The sequence below is a fragment of the Macaca nemestrina genome, chromosome 19, assembly GCF_043159975.1.
Source record: "Macaca nemestrina isolate mMacNem1 chromosome 19, mMacNem.hap1, whole genome shotgun sequence".
Taxonomy (NCBI): domain Eukaryota; kingdom Metazoa; phylum Chordata; class Mammalia; order Primates; family Cercopithecidae; genus Macaca; species Macaca nemestrina.
Genome location: NC_092143.1, coordinates 82,070,154 through 82,087,432, shown reverse-complemented (window position 1 = coordinate 82,087,432; position 17,279 = coordinate 82,070,154). Strand labels below are relative to the sequence as shown.

Genomic DNA, 17,279 nt, shown 5'->3' with positions numbered 1-17,279 from the left:
GAAAATGGGCCAAGTGCAGTGGCTCACGCCTGTCATCCCAGCACTGTGGGAGGCCGAGGCCAGGGGCGGATCACCTGAGGTCAGGAGTTGAGACCAGCCTGGCCAACATGGAGAAACCCCGTCTCTACTAAAAATACAAAAAAATTAGCCAGTCGTGGCGGTGGACATCTGTGATCCCAACTACTCGGGAGGCTGTGGCAGGAAAATCACTTGAACCCAGGAGGCAGAGGTTCCAGTGAGCCGAGATCACGTCATTGCACTCCAGCCTGGGCAATAAGAGCAAAACTCCGTCTCAAAAACAAAAGAGCAACATGGCAGAGTATGCCCTTCCAGGGACATTCTGCAGGTAAAGGGAAGCATGCCTCAAGTGATCTTGCTAACAACTCCAGTGAAGACACTGCGCATGCTCCCCTCCCAAGTGCGGGCAGGCCGCTGTGCATGTGGGCAGCCCACGCCAAGGGAAGAAGAATTAGGGCAGAAGGGGCGCAAGACTCCGGAAGTATGCCAGCGTATAAAACCCCAAGTCAACAGCTCAAACCACACCCTTGTCCTCCAAGATGGCCACTTGGCCCCTTCCAAGGGTAATTTACTTTCTTTTCATTCCTGCTCTAACGCTTTTTAATAAATGTTCACTCTTGTTCTAAATCTTACCTTGGCCTCTTTTTCTGCCTTGTGCCCTCAGTCAAACTCTTTCATCTGAGAAGGCAAGAATTGAAGTTGCTGCAGATCTGTACAGATTCGCCGCCAGTAACTCCGGATACCTGCCACCACTAACATTTTGATGTTAGATGTCTGCAGATCCCATAATCCCTCCCTGTCTTTCCTGAGGTAAGAGTCTGTAATGGAGAAGCATTCGCCTGCGCTCCTGCATGGGCATTCTTCCCCCTGAAGCCTCAGTGGGCTGTCATTTGCCCAGAGGCAACATGTGTCCTCCAGGCACTTAGGTGCCACTGGCTTCTGGCTCCCACCACGTTGTTTGGTAGAAAGTTAATGGCCTCAAGGCCGGGCACGGTGGCTCACGCCTGTAATCCCAGCACTTTGGGAGGCCGAGATGGGTGGATCACTTGAGGTCAGGAGTTCAAGACCAGCCTGGCCAACATGGTGAAACACCATTTCTACTAAAAATACAAAAATTAGCTGGGCATGTTGGTGTGCACCTGTGATAACAGCTACTCTGGAGGCTGAGGCAGGAGAATCACTTGAACCCAGGAGACAGAGGTTGCAGTGAGCTGAGATGATGCCACAGCACTCCAACCTGGGCAACAGAGCAAGACTCCGCCTCAGAAAAATAAAGGAAGTCAAAAAAGAAAGTCAATGACCTCATGAGGTTGCTCAGTGACCACACCAGAGCCCCCAGCTAGAACAGAGTGCTGGGGAATGGTGCCATTTGTTGGGGTACCTGTGCAGCAGTAGCAGTGCCATGTGGGGTTGGTGACTGTGGGGGTGCCTCACTCAGGATTTGCATTAGCGTGAACCTCAGTTTAACATCCAGGGAATGGAGCGCTCCCTCTGACCTGCAAATTTCATCTCTACCAGCAACAGGTGTAATGGGTGCTGATGTTGTTGTTTCTGTCTCTCTTTAAAAGTAACTCAGGGTCAGGCGTGGTGGCTCACGCCTATAATCCCAACACTTTGAGAGGCTGAGGTGGGCAGATCACCTGAGGTCAGGAGTTTGAGATCAGCCTGGCCAACATGGTGAAACCGTGTCTTTATTAAAAATACAAAAAATTACCCGGGTGTGGTGGCATGTGCCTGTAATCCCAGCTACGTGGGAGGCTGAGGCAAGAGAATCTCTTGAACCCGGGAGGTGAAGGTTGCAGTGAGCCAAATCATGCCACTGCACTCCAGCCTGGGCAAAAAGAGCGAAATTTTATTTCAAAAAAAAAAAAAAAGAAGAAAGAAAAGTAACTCAGGGCAATGTGCAGATGACTCAGAACACACAGTAGCATTCCTGAGGACTGGGAGCAAACACTAACCCTTCAGACCATGGGTCCTCGTAATAGCGAATGAGTCAAACAGAGCAGCCTTCATATTACCTAACACTGTTTTTCTTCAAAAAATTAAACTCCTGTTTTCTGGAAGGTGCTGGTGACCATCTGACAATGTGGGGCGAGGCCTGAGCATTGGGTTTCAGATTTCTAAGGACAGGTGTCTTCTTATCCTCCCTGCCCTGCAGTCTCCATCCATTAGTGTTCTAATAAAAAAAAACACCAGCAAATTCACTGAAATTACACTCAGTCCAATATGGAATTCGATTATCTGTGTGGATTTCTAAATAAATATATTTAACTGGTCAGAGTAGAGTGCAGAGAAGTTTTCAAACCCAAACATTTCTCATGATGGCCGAGTGAAAACAATTTTCTCTCTGTTTATGGCAAGCAGCTCAATAAACAGCATCGAGGAGAAGTCACTGGAAGCCGTATGTGACGCCTCCCTGACTTCCTAATTTAATGTTTCTGCCTCCCTGTACTACTGAGTAGACAACTGACCAGGGTTTGCCATTTGCCCTCTGAATGACACCCTCTCAGGTCTCATGGCTCACAAGTTAAGGATGTTAGTTTACGGCTCCTTGCTATGTGAGGTCCAGCACCACTGGCCTCCACCTCACGTCTGAGAAGCAGGTTCCTGTTGGTTCAGTTCTGCTCACCACCTCCTGTGCCAAAAAGAGTTGGAGGTGAGGTGTACAGTGTTGTGGGAGGGACCCGGTGAGGGATAACTGAATCCTGGGGTTGGTTTCCTCCATATGGTTCTCATGGAAGTAAGTCTCAGGAGATCTGATTTTTTTTTTTTTTTTTTTTTTTTTTTCCTGAGATGGAGCCTCGCTCTGTTGCTCAGGCTGGAGTGCAGTGGTGCAACCTCGGCTCACTGCAACCTCCACCTGCCAGGTTCAAGCGATTCTCCTGCCTCAGCCTCCCGAGTAGCTGGGATTATAGGCGCCCAACACCACACCTGGCTAATTTCTTTGCATTTTTTGTAGAGACGGGATTTCACCATGATAGCCAGGCTGGTCTCGAACTCCTGACTACAGGTGATCCACTCGCCTCAGCCTCCCAAAGTGCTGGGATTACAGCGTGAGCCACCGTGCCTGGCCCAGATCTGATGGTTTGATAAGGGGTTTCCCCTTTCACTTGGCTCTCATTGTCTCTTGCCTGCCGCCATGTAAGACCTGCCTTTCACCTTCCACCATGAGTGCGGGGCCTCCCCAGCCACGTGGAACTGTGAGTCCATGAAACCTCTCTTTATACATTACCCAGTCTCAGGTATGTCTTTATCAGCAGCAGGAGAACACATTAATACATTTAAACATTTTTAAATGTACATGTAAAATCTAAAAGTGTACACTCAAGGTGAAAGGAAAATCCAATCTGTAACCAACAAATTGTAACTATTTAACATATCCTTTCTGAATTAAGGGCAATAAGTCTTTTATGTAATACAATAATTTAAATATTTCTAAAGTACTCTTTCTCTTTTACAGGAAATGATTGCTCCATCTTAACAAAATACTCTGTCTTCAAAGACTTTCTCCGCTATCGAATGATACTGAGGTAGGCTGGTGCGAACTCCTCAAGTCCTTCTTATGCAGACAAAAAACACTGACATAAAATCCTGGCTTACAAACTGTCTACTAAATTTAGTGCAACAAATGTTTATTTTATATCTTCTTTGCATTAGGGTATTGTGCTAAGCACAAGGTCATGAATACAGCCACCCTTGCATGGATGTGATCTATGAGGTAAAAGTTTTACCTAAGAGAAACTCTGTACATATTTAGACGGAGAGTTTTAGTAAAATATTGTATATAGATGAAATCAGGAGAGAAAGACATCAGAAAGGTTTCAGAGGTGAGCTGATATAAGAAGATGTCTACAAGATGACAAGATTCTGACAATAAGGCATGGAGCAAAGTGCATTCCAGATAGAAACAGGAGAAAGAAAGTGTGGGATGAAGTCAGACTGCAACCATGAGGAAAGTTAAAATGTGTGCAGAAGGAAGTAGTGAGAGATAATTTGGCTGAAAATGTGAGGAGGGCACATCCTGGATATTAAGTCGGGGAGCTAAAAATTAATTCAGTAAATAGGCGAAAAATTGGATTACAGCTGTGTTTTAGTAAAAATAATTTTGTTTTCATATCTAGAAAGAATGAGGTAAGTATTGGAATGAGGCTCAAGATCAGGGGAAGGGCCATTCCCTTCACAGGGAAGGGAAGGTGAGCCTATGTCTGAGTAAGATAGCAGGAAATCTGTAGAAAGGAGGAGTGAACATCTTTCAGCCACAGGAAGGCGTTTCTATCAGAGATGCAAATCAGTGTGGTACAGGAGCAATGCCAAGGAGTGGGGCGGGGGCTCAGCAATGCAAAGATGGGGTTGAAAGAAAAGGATTAAGCAAACATATGAAGACTGGGAGTCCTGCCTGAACAAAGCTTCCCTGGGTCCCTAAGCAACGAAGGATGCAATCAACTGAAGCCAAGAAAGGCAGGGAGGCAGAGAACACAACATGATATTTAGGCAGCTTCACATTCAGGCAACGGGATTGCACCTGACACATAATAAGACCCCAGTGAGGTCTGCAGAGACTGGCAAAGGGAAGCATGGGCTCTATAGTCACAAAGACCTAACTGCCTTCATTCAGGTGTCAAGAAGTTACTCAACCTCTTGGACTCTCCACTGACCTGGGAATGAAACTACTAAGCTATGGAAGTCGTACAATCCTGGGACAATCCTGTAGTTGTTCGCTACTTCAAATATTCTGTGTAAACTTAGGAAGGGGTGTGTGTGTGTGTGTGTGTGTGTGTGTGTGTGTGTGTGTAGAGGTAGATCAGGAAAATGAAGAACCAGGAAGAAACTGTTTCCATTTTATCTAGGATCATGTATTCCCAAAGATCTGTATGGAAAATTCAAACACTTCCTATGAAATCCGCCTAATAAAAGCTGTCACTTTATCTGAGCAATAACGTCTTTGTCTCCAGTAAGGTGCTTCACTGGCTGAGCTTCCTCAGCATAAAATGCCTATAGAAAAGGCATGCTAATTTCAGACTTGGAAGTAGGATGCAGAACAAATAAGAAATATGAACCCTTCTTTTGTAGCTGCCTATTAGCACATATTCCCCAAAACACTCCATTTTATACACTCGACACCCAAGTTTTACCTCCATATCAAACAGCATGAATTTCCTGTCTACTGTTCATCACGCTGTCTACACCAAGCCTTGAAATGTTTCAGTGATATATAGTTCATCTGTTCATGGCCCTCATGAAATCTACAATGCTCATGCTAACATCTCTAATTTTTCTAGAACAAGGTGCCAAGGTAATCACCTGGGAATTCAGTTTTTTAGTTCAAGAATGCACTGTTTTCTGTAGAATCTCACTGTTGTCATTCATTAACTCGAAGACTGTTTATATTACTCATAGTGATCCAATTTATGAAGATTGAGATTACAAATCACACAATATTTTCTTCCAGCTCTACTTTGAAAGAAAGAAGTTTTTGTGACGGATTGCATATTTTTTAGAAGAAAAATAGATATTTTCATCAAACACTTATTAGATTATGTCATTATGCTTGAATAAAGGAAGGTAAAGCTAATTAGTTTATATGTTGGAAGTCCTGGGTAAAGCTCTCAACAGCCTAAAAATATAAATCACTTTTGTTACACACACACACACAAACTTACACATAAGAACCTAAATCCACACATCCACATGTACATATATTAATCTGTGGCTTTTAATCTGTGTTTCAAGTACACACAAAATACCTTGGCAGATCAGAGCAAATATGGAAATCGATCAACTGCATAGGGAAAGTTTAGTTACAATGATTATGTAGTATCACATACATGTAAAAGCTTCTTTCCGAAGCTAACTTTTCTCATTGTGTGGGAGTTACAGGCACTTAAGTGTTTATAGCAAGATTGAAAGAGACCTCTGTCTACTATCTTATGATGAAATGCAGCTATCTCATGACAATGGGTTTGAACAAAATCTAAGTCAGAATTCTGGTTAAGTTCGAGGTATGTCTGTCAGTCAGTACTTTACCCAGATGAAAGATTAACCCTTCAGTCTGTCTTTGTCTTGGCACGTCAGTTTTCTCTATCAGTGCGTAAGGTGACCATAGTGACCACTAGTCACCGTGTCCTTGCAAACCTTTGATGTTTGCATTTTGGTACCAAACATCAACCACACACACACTAGGCTGGGGATAGGAAAATCACGCTGGAAAACTCTCATTCAAAATGGAAAATAGGGACAGATGTGCTCCTATTTCTGCCTGCACACATGGGCAGTATCTCTCCTACCTAACCACAGTCTTCATTTTTGCCTAAAATCCTTTTAATCCAGTGCCCCAGTCAGCCACTAGCAAGGATTCAGAGTCCCCTGGACCCATGCTAATTATATTATAGAAAACAACATTAGCATTTAGTACTATGCTCAATTCTTGATGCAACAATGTTTTTCAAATGCGAGAAAAGAATAAAGATTTATTAAAAACAAACAAATTTTGTTAGTGCCAGAGAATATTTTAGTATGTTCACACTACTCGTGTCTGAAAGAACTGAATTCTGTGACTTTAATAAAAGCTCAGCAAATGCCGAAGGATGGTGGTGGGCTGAGGAAGAATCCATCCCATCTGACTCTCTGGTGTTTTCCAATTTTGCCTCAAGGCAAAAGGGCTCCAGGTGTTCACTTTGTTTTGTATAAGGAATATTGGATAGAATTGCTGCAAATACTTCCACCATGAGGGGCCCTTCTTTGAGCCTCAAGATTTTCTCTCTGGGCTTTCTAATGGTTGATACCACGATTCTGGCCTGTGCATGAGCTGTAACAGGGTGTGAAGCAGGGAAGGTCAATCACCTCCTTCTATTCACACACACACACAAACACACACACACACACACACACACACACACGCACACACACACATACTGCAGGTGGCACTAAGAGTAAGGAACAGTAGAGTTATTTCTGAAAACTGACACTGTGACCTAAAGCAAGAAACCAGGTTGGATGGTGGTGTTCAGAGTTCAAATCTGCTGTTTACTTCTTCTGAGTCAGGTGGTCACACTGTGAAGTACTCTGAGCCTTGGTTTCTATGTCCATAAACTAGTGCAGTGCCACCAGCCACTTCAGAGCACTGTGGAGTTTAATAAAAATGATGAATACATAATATGCTCTAGGGTGCTCAGTAGAATATGATTACTATTATTATTGATAACATTCTTATCAAATGGGGGCAAAATGAATTCATTAGTAATACGACTCCATCTGATTGAATCTATCAAAGTCAGATCTGGATTTTGACTCTATCTTCATAAAAATCACATTTCCAGCTCTTTTGCTTAATTTCTCTGTGTCTCAGTGTCATCATATGCAAAAAAAAAAAAAGAGAGGCTCTCTCTAGGGTGGGGGTCCCAATCCCTGGGCCTTGGACTGGTACTGGTCCTGGTCCATGGCCTGTTAGGAGATGGGTCACACAGCAAGAGGTGAGTGGCAGGCAAGCTCCACCTCCTGTCAGAGCAGCAGCAGCATCGGATTCTCATAGCAGCGAGAACCCTGTTGTGAACTGCACGTGTGAGGGATCTAGGTTGCATACTCTTTATGAGAAGCTAATGCCTGATGATCTGAGGTGGACCAGTTTCCCTGAAACCATCCCTACCCCTACCCCTACCCCCATCCGTGGAAAAATTGTCTTCCAGAAAACCAGTCCCTGGTCCCAAAAAGTTTGGGGACTGCTGCTCTAGGGTATCTGAGGCTCTCAAATTGCAGAATGCTGTGACCGAAGTTTAACTCATTGCCCATCTGCTTCCAAGGAACTGATAGAGGGCATGAAGGAACATTTGTAGATTTTGTCATCTGAGAAAGAAATACACTGATAACTGCATCCAAATCAGGGCTTTTCAACTGAGATAAACTGAGAGTGTGTTTCTGAGCTTCTTTGAATTCCCTGACACTGAATGTGAAATTTTCTGTTTTTCTGCCCATTGTTTTCATCAGCTTCTCTAGGGATCTATGACACAACACCCTTCCGCCCAAAAATGTATGAGCCATGGACATGGCTTATACACCTAAAGGTATATAATTGGTAATTAAAGTAATAGTATGAAGAATATGAGTGTCATTTTGTACCTTAATAGAATAAATCTGAGCCAAAGATAAAACTCGAATCCCAGTTGTTTAGTTTCGTATCAGTTAAGAAGAGTTTACCACTGAAATAATGGTTCATGCTTTCCAAAGTACAGACCCTGAACGGAGGGCTTGGGTGCAGGTGGTTTATTTGGGAAGTCATCCTGGCAAATCCGAAAGGAAGGGATGGAGAAGAGACAGAAGACAAGAAAGAATGCATTGCTAGTGGGTCTGCTATAGAGAGTTTCTAGGAAGCTTCTGCAGAACCCTATGCAATGTGCCTTGAATTGTCCAAGGAATTGAACAGGGAGCTAGAGCATTTGTCCACTACTTCTGTTGCTCACTGACGGGCAACAGGGCTTTTATCCCCAGCCCTTCCAGGCTGCCCCATGTGTGGAAAGAGCAAGCTTCCAAGAGGCTGGAGAAAACCCTCAGACAGAGAAGAGGGACCTGCAGGCACGAGGTGGGGAGGCAGCAGCTATACGGTGGCACCAATCTACGGGCTGTGCTCTCCAGAATCCTTCCTCTCCCATATGCTGACAGCCAATTATTCACCAAGTTGTAACTTCGAATTCTACTTACCTAAAATATGTTTGGCGTACATCTGCGTGTCACACTCACACTGTGCCTGTCTTGGTTGAGACACAGTCACTCTTCTGAACCACCACAGCAGTGTCTTAGCTGAACTCCCGGTTCATCTTGTCTGTATTGCTGCTCGAGTGACATTTCTAGAAGCACATCTAAGCTTACCTTCTCTGGGGTTTACACCCTTCAATGGCTCCCCAATACTACTGAATAAGATTCAAGGCCAGGCGCGGTGGCTCATGCCTGTAATCACAGCACTTTGGGAGGCCAAGACGGGCGGATCACGAGGTCAAGAGATCGAGACCATCCTGGCCAACACGGGGAAACCCTGTCTCTACTAAAAACACAAAAATTAGCTGGGCGTAGTGGAGCATGCCTGTAGTTCCAGCTACTCGCGAGGCTGAGACAGGAGAATGGCTTGAACCTGGAAGGAGGCAGAGCTTGCAGTGAGCCGAGATCGCGCCACTGCACTCCAGCCTGGGCAACAGAGCGAGACTCCGTCTCAAAAAAAAAAAAAAAAAAAGATTCAAACTTCTTGGCGTTGTCTATAAGGCACTTCCTGACATATTTCCACTCCATACCCAGATTTCATGTCTCATCATGTGTAGCTTCACACTTTATCCCTAACGGTTCAGATGGATGAATGCCAATGAAGTCATTCTTCAAAATTCTGCCCAGGTGTCCCCTGAAGTTAAGCTTTCACATACAACCCCCATCCCTGTCCCCCAACTATGCAGCCAGGCCTCGCCTCAACCCCACACATTGACCTACCACTCCTTCCACTTCTGTAATATAAATATCATTAGAATAGCACCTGGTACATAGCAGCTGCTCCAAAAACATTTTCAAGTGATTCAACTAAATGGTAGCATGTAACTCACAAAATACAAAATATAGGAGATATGTGTAAACAAAATATAATAAAGTGAGTTACATGATACCACTTAGTTATGTACGTTATGTTTGCATATAGAGGAGATATGTATAAACATAAAATATAAATGGTATCATCTCTAGGACCAGGACCTTTTCTTCCCATCATCCCTAGCACCCAGCACTGTTGTCATAATGTGTGCTCAACAAACCCTTACGGACATGTAGTATTAAAGCCAGCATGGTGGATTATGAATGAATGGAAGGTGGAGTCCATAAAACTGAGTTACCTCTTGCTTTTGACACAACTAGCTGTGCGATCTTGGTAAAATATTTAACTTCTATGATTTTACTTTGCTCATTTGTAAGACGGGAAAGGTCTACTGTGTGGATCGTGTAGTACTTCCCCCAGTCACTCTCCTTTCTTAGGATATTCTATATCCCTGTGTGTGATGTGTGGCTTAGACTGGAACCCTGTGGGAGGAGTGCGCTTCCGTGCCCATAGGCCTTGGGCTTGGCACTTGGAAGTAGGCAGAGGTGGCATACTTCACATCAAGCAAATGCGTCAAGAGCCACTGTCTGGCATGGCCAAGGCATTTCTTCTTCAGCCACAAGAAAGCCATGTACCAAATGAGGGCTCTGTTTTAGCCTGGATCCCAGGATGGAGCAGGCACTGGGGAAGAGCCACAGTCGATCCACAGCCTCTGCAGCTGACATTTAATATGAGCAAGAAATCACCCTCTGGTCTTGTAAGTCACTGAGATGTGTGGTTGTTCGCCTAGCATAACTCAGTAGAATCGGACTCTGGAAGTTGTGGGAATTCATTAAGTCCTAAAGCAAAGTGCGAACACAGAGGCCAGCATAGTATAAGTATCTGATTAATCACAGTTCCATTCCTGTGATGTTTCCTTGAAAACTCCAAATATAGCCTAGGGGTGGGCAGGAAGCACAGGCTTAAAAATGTTCAAATAAGACAGTAAATCAATATTTTGGTCTCAATCTTAAATAACAACTTAAAAAACAAACAAAAAAAACATCGGCCAGGCACGGTGGCTCACGTCTATAATCCTTGCACTTTGGGAGGCCGAGGCGGGCAGATCACGAGGTCAGGATATCGAGACCATCCTGGTTAACGTGGGTAGATCACGAGGTCAGGATATCGAGACCATCCTGGTTAACACGGTGAAACCCCGTCTCTACTAAAAATACAAAAAAATTAGCCGGGCGTGGTGGCAGGTGCCTGTAGTCCCAGCTACTAGTGAGGCTGAGGCAGGAGAATGGCATGAACCCGGGAGGCAGAGCTTGCAGTGAGCTGAGACTGAGCCACTATACTCCAGCCTGGGCGACAGAGCAAGACTACGTCTCAAAAAACAAAAAAAATCATCATTTTTCTCAGTCATTTCCCTGATTGTAAACTACTTTGACAAAATTTTACATTGTAATTTCAAAATAGGTTGCTAATTTTTCAGGAATATTTATGCACATACAGTCTGAAAGAATTAAAGAATTTAGGAGCCCATCTTTCAGAAGTCTAACATAAGAACAGGGTTAATCATTGAATTAAGACAAAGGTACTGTGTACCTCTCCATGCAAGGTTCTGCAGGCTTATAAACTTACAAAGTTGGCAGGGCATGGAGGCTCATGCCTATAATCCTAGCACTCTGGGAGGCCGAGGTAGGCGGATCACCTGAGGTTGGGAGTTCGAGACCAGCCTGACCAACATGGAGAAACCCTGTCTGTACTAAAAATACAAAATTAGCCAGGCGTGGTGGCGCGTGCCTATAATCCCAGCTACTCAGGAGGCTGAGGCAGGAGAACCACTTGAACGCAGGAAGCAGAGGTTGCAGTGAGCTGAGATCGTGACATTGCACTCCAGCCTGGGCAACAAGAGCGAAACTCTGTCTCAAAAACAACAACAACAAAAAAAAACACCTTACAAGGTGGACCCCATTCCTCTTCCGTCTACTCTCAGGAGTGAGCTGCCTCCTGAGCCCATGGCAGTGTGGTGCCGGAGTACTGTAAGATGTAGTGACAAATGGCACTTCCAGAAGCTGCTGCAACGTAATGACAAAAACACAGCGGGTCCTTTCTCTCTTGGCTTTTTCCTAAGCCCACTTTTTTATAAGCACTCTCCAATTTCCCTATTGAGAAGTCATTAATTTATCCCACAAACATCAGATTAGCTAGTATATATCAGGCAGTGCCCACGACACCAGGGTATTAAGAGAGTCACATGCTCAAGAATGTGAAAAGAATTCTGAGAAGAGGTCGTGCTCCTGGGAGTGAGCCATCAGGACAGGTTTTACTGAGCAATAATATCTAAAACTTGGGAGGCGGCTGGAAATTTCTTTATGACAGAGATGCTGGGGAAGGGGCTTGCTGACAGGCAGAGCTGTGGAGGGCTGTGGTCACCCCAAAAGACAGAGCTAGATCTTTTGAATTGTGTCTACAATGAAGGAAAAAAAAAACTAGGAATATTTGTTGTCTCATTGCAGAAGGCTATTTTCAGGGTGACTTCTATTTTAAAATGTTCTTCGAAGGAGCAAGATATTTCGTTCCACCATCCAAGTAGAGCATCAAATAAAATAACATACAATAATGTTAATCATAAGGTAATCTGGACTAATGTTCTGATTACACAGATTGACTGAGAATATCTTCTTTGCTTTTTAATTAAAAATGGGCAAGAGATCAGTAAAATATTGTTATTTTTAAATAGACAGCAATTTGATCTCCCAGCAAGCAGAAACTTTTATTTCTGCTGGTAAGTTAATGTACTCAAGCCTGTTTACTTGCTGACATATTTTTTTCCAGACAAAAAGCACAGCCTTGGATAGAGAAAACTGTGTTCAGAACTCACTCAGAGATCACTACGATAGATATTATAAGAACTTCCTTCTCTTTTCTTTTTTTTTTTTGAGACAGAGCTTGCTCTGTCACCCAGGCTGGAGTGCAGTGGCGCGATCTGGGCTCACTGCAACCTCCGCCTCCTGGGTTCAAGCAATTCTCTTGCCTCAGCCTCCTGAGTAGTTGGGATTACAGGCACACGCCGTCATGCCCGGCTAATTTTTAGTATTTTAGTAGACACGAGGTTTCACCATGTTGCCCAGGCTGCTCTCCAACTCCTGAGCTCAGGCAATCCTCCCGCCTAGGCCTTCCAAAGTGCTGGGATTACAGGCGTGAGCTACCATGCCTGGCCCAAGAACTTTCTTATATCCCATCTTTGGTTGCCTTCCTGAGTCCGTGGCATGTGGTGCCTGAGTACTGTGAGATGTAGCGACAAATGGCACTCCCAGAAGAAACATTTAAAATCCAGTCTGAAATTGTCCAAGCCCTCTTTCGATGCCTACGTAAACTTTGAAATTTTATAATTTCAGAATAGGTTGCTACACTTTCCGGAAATATTTGTGTATTATCTGAAAGAATTAAAGAACTTAGAAGCCCATATTTCAGAAAGCCACCATAAGAAGAGGGTTAATCATTGAATTAAGAAAGATGGTCCGAGCATGGTGGTTCACGCCTGTAATCCCTACAATTTGGGAGACTGAGGTAGGTGGATCACCTGAGGTCAGGAGTTCAAGACTAGCCTGGCCAAAATGGTGAAACTCCATCTCTACTAAAAATGCAAAAATTAGCTGGGCATGGTGGCGGGTGCATGTAATCCCAGCTACTTGAGAGGCTGAGGCAGGAGAATTGCTTGAACCCGGGAAGCAGATGTTGCAGTGAGTTGAGATGGCGCCACTGCACTCCAGTCTGGGCAACAAGAGGGAGACTCTGTCTCAAAAAAAAAAAAAAAGAGAAGAAGATGTATTTGTCTCAAGCATCATGTTGAGATGAAAGCACCGTGAGACTGCAGCCTACCAATGACACACCCCATGGAGGTGAGCTGCCCCACAGTCGTCTGTTCTCCTCATCAGATTTTGCAGGAGCGAGAAAGAAACATTTGTTGTATTAAGCCACCAAGAATTTGGGCCATTTTAGCTCCAAAGCTTGTTAGTTTCGAAGCCACCCTCACTGATTACACATGATTAGCACAGGCAGGGTGTCCGTGAATTTACAAAGCCAGGACCCCTGGCATCGCCCTATCTTAGACTAATAAATGACTGTGATTTGGAAATACTTATAAGCTTAGAAAATCTGCACAGAAAGGTGAGCTGATCAAAACCAAAATATGTTAGGCACAGATTCTTTTTTGCTATAATAAAAAAAATTTTGAGTCTGCTTTTGTCATGTAGATATCAATAATGTAGCACTAGGAGTGGGAAGTGACTGAGAATATACACCAACCTACATTACAACATTTTCTTTCTATATTACAACACACTTCTGTAATGAAGTCCTACAATAAACTAAGAGCCCCACAGAGGGAAAATGTGATTGTTTGCAAGGTGAAAATGACATATTATCATGAGTACAGCCACATAAACTGTGACAATGTGTATTTATTATGAGACAATGCATATAATCACACAGCTTCCAGAGAGACGACTGAACAACATCTCAGGGGAGGTCCACCACTATCCCATCTAGTGTTACTGCAAGGAGGGTAGGCAGGGCAGGTCCTCTAGGTCTTCCTTTCAGTTACATAATGTACAACAGAAAGCGTCTTTGCTTTTTTTATTCTTGGAGAAAAAGCTTTGCAGCTTTAGCTGACTCAGTTACTTCTTTTCCTTTAGATGTGATCCCTTTAAAATAATCTGCTGGCAACCATGTTGACGGATGAACTTCAAAGAAGGACTTAGTGATGAAAGGATCAATAGCTTTTACGATTGCTCTAAAGAACCAGATAGCTGTATTTAAGATATAATTGGAATTTCCTTTTACGAGAAAGAACAGGTTAAACTTGAGAAGAAAAAAGACAAGCGATATATAACAGTACTGCTGACACTTAGTCTTCGCAACTATAAATATGCAAGAACCTCAAAGATCACTATCTGTCCTATATTTTAAGGCGCTTGTTGCAATGCACAGGATACTGTCAGCCCTTAAATGAGAAAACACAAGATGACACGGGAAAACACAGGATGACAAGCTAAGACATCTAAAAACCAGAAAGATCACCAAAGACCCTCAATGGACCCATACTATAAGTAGTGAAAAGTAATGGCTGAAACTATAGGCTCAAAAATAAACATACGCAAGAATTCCATGTGGTATGGTGTTAAAAGCTCAGTCTTTGGAACCAGGCAAACCTGGAACTGTGCGGGTGGCTGCGTGGCTGACTGTACGGGTAGCCTATGTAATTTCTTCAGAAGTGTTTACTTGCCAGGCGATGACCAAAGTCTACAGTGGAGGTCAACAAATGACAGCAGCCAAATCCTGCCTGCTGCCTGTTGTCGTAAACAAAATTTTAGTGAAATACTGCTACACCCACTGTCTATGGCTGCTGGGAGGAAAGGTTGAGAAACAGGGGATGAGCTTGGCCCATCTAACTGTGCAGGAAACACGAAAACTGTAGAGTGATGGGTCTGTGTCAAAAGCACGAGAAGTCAACATATATATGTTCCCAAAGGCTGAACGTGAAATAATTTGAATTTACATGAAATAGGGGATTAGAATAACAAACAATATTGCAAACAGACAAATCCAGAAAGTAAAATATTCTGTAAGACAACTGATCTGGTTTCTTCAGAAGTCAATGATGTGAAGAAAAATGAAGGGACGCTGGAGGGGCTTGCGGGGCACTGATTTAAATAAAGGAGCCTAAGAGATGTGACAATGAGATGGAACGTCTGGGCTTCCATAGCACGCTGGTGCCACCAATACAAATGACATGTTTGAGATGACCAGGAAATGTAGATATCGACTGGGTATTAAATAATGCTAACGACTTATTTGTATTAGGTATGATGATGGCACTAGGGTTCTGGAAGAAATGGCCATTTGTTTCAGAGATGCATGCTGACCTATGCAGGGATGAAATGACATGGTATCTGAGATCTTCTTTAAAATGTTTCAGCCAAAATAAATAACGTAAGCATGGCAAAGACTTATTGGAGCTGGGGAGTGGATAGGTGACCTTTTTCTGCTATTATCTCTATTTTTGTGTATGTTTGAGATGTTTCATAATACGAAAGAAGGATCAAGGGAAAGATGCTTTGGAAAAAGATTTCACGTGGAACTGAAGCTGTGCATGACTTTCCATTCTTTAAATTGGCCTGTGGGATCTGACCATCCCAAATCAACTTCCCCCAATACCTTGAAAATTATGAGCACTTACTGAGATAGTAAGCAGTGATGGTGCTGATGTGACTGGAAGTGTAGGTAGCGAAATAAACCATCCTTGAATCAAGTAACAAATGGCAAAGAAAGTGCTACCACAGTGGGTCTGGTGATGTGCTATTCTCGATTACTACAGGAGAAATAATGCATTTTCGAGTATTTTATTATTTCCTTCATATGCTTTAAGTGCTCTGTCAGCTTGATCAATACAGAGAAAAACACATTTTCACTATCATAAAAAGAACTAGTCAAAATCTACTGTGAGAATAAAATAAAATTAAAATGACTTTTTTCTTTCAATAGCTATATTTCCATTGAAAGTTTGAGATAAGATGCTAAATGCCACTGGTAGAAAGCTGTGCAAAATGCTGCCATTCATTCCAAGGCAGGTGGTTTAGAAACTGCATTGACCAGCCAGGCGCAGTGGCTCAAGCCTGTAATCCCAGCACTTTGGGAGGCCAAGGTGGGTGGATCACCTGAGGTCAGGAGTTCGAGACCAGCCTGGCCAACATAGTGAAACCCCGTCTCTACTAAAAATACAAAAATTAGCCGGATATGGTGGTGGGCGCCTGAGATTGCAGCTACTTGGGAGGCTGAGGCAAGAGAATCACTTGAACCCAGGAGGCAGAGGTTGCAGTGAGCTGAGATCATGCCAGTGCACTCCAACCTGGGTGACAGAGAAAGATCCTGTCTCAAAAAAATTAAAAAAAAAGAAAAAAAGAAAAAGAAAAGAAACTGCATTGACTGATGTGATAATGAGTCTATTTTTGTTTCTTTTGGGGAGATGCTGGTGTAGAGATACTTTTAGCTAAGAAAAACATCATCTTAGTTTTCACTTAAGGCTAAAAAGATCTAACAATTTTAATAACTGGGAAGACATCAATACAAATATAAACTTTTCTGTTCCAAAACTGTAGGAGATTATGACATATGAGGTGATGAAGCTAGGGGAGAGTCAACCATTTCCTGGGATTCTCTAATTCTGTAACTTACCTTGTGTACTGTTTTACAGTTCAAGAGGCGCTTTCCCATCCATTGCGCCATTCCATCTTTATTTCCACTCTGTGTGCAGGCAAGGCTTTATAAAGTAATGCTCTACAAAGACACTGAGGCTCGGAGGGGCAAAATGATGACTTGATCAACGTCATACAGTTACCCAAAGGGTGGTGACAGGACTATTGATTTATAATCAATAAATTACTTAGAAGAAATTGGGACAAGAGTAACTAAAATGGAGACATGCTAACCCTTGCTTACCTTTCAAAGCCGATCTGCCGGAATGTCTTTTCCCATGTTGAGCCTGTAATGGAAGGGAGAAAGATAATCAGAGCACATCAAGGACTCAGATAGTTTTGTCTGGCTTTTCCACACACGCTAGATATTTGGTTTTACGTTTAGGTAGGATGACCGGTTTTTCTTCAAATGCATCACTCCCCACCTCCAGTCCCAGATGGCCTTTGTAGAGTACAGG

The 17,279-nt window shown here is 43.3% G+C and overlaps 1 protein-coding gene across 15 annotated transcripts in view; it reads right to left on the bottom strand.

Moving 5' to 3' along the window:
* LOC105478913 (piezo type mechanosensitive ion channel component 2) overlaps positions 1–17,279 on the bottom strand; it is a 475,658-nt gene that overhangs the window by 221,703 nt on the left and 236,676 nt on the right. For all 15 annotated transcript variants that reach the window (XR_985592.3, XR_011617161.1, XM_011736634.2 and 12 more), the window contains one exon: positions 17,066–17,108. Coding sequence is in view for 12 of the 15 variants with exons in the window: in XM_011736634.2 (XP_011734936.1) it covers positions 17,066–17,108 (43 nt within the window). In the remaining 3 variants the exon portion in view is untranslated. The remainder of the gene's footprint in view (positions 1–17,065; positions 17,109–17,279) is intronic.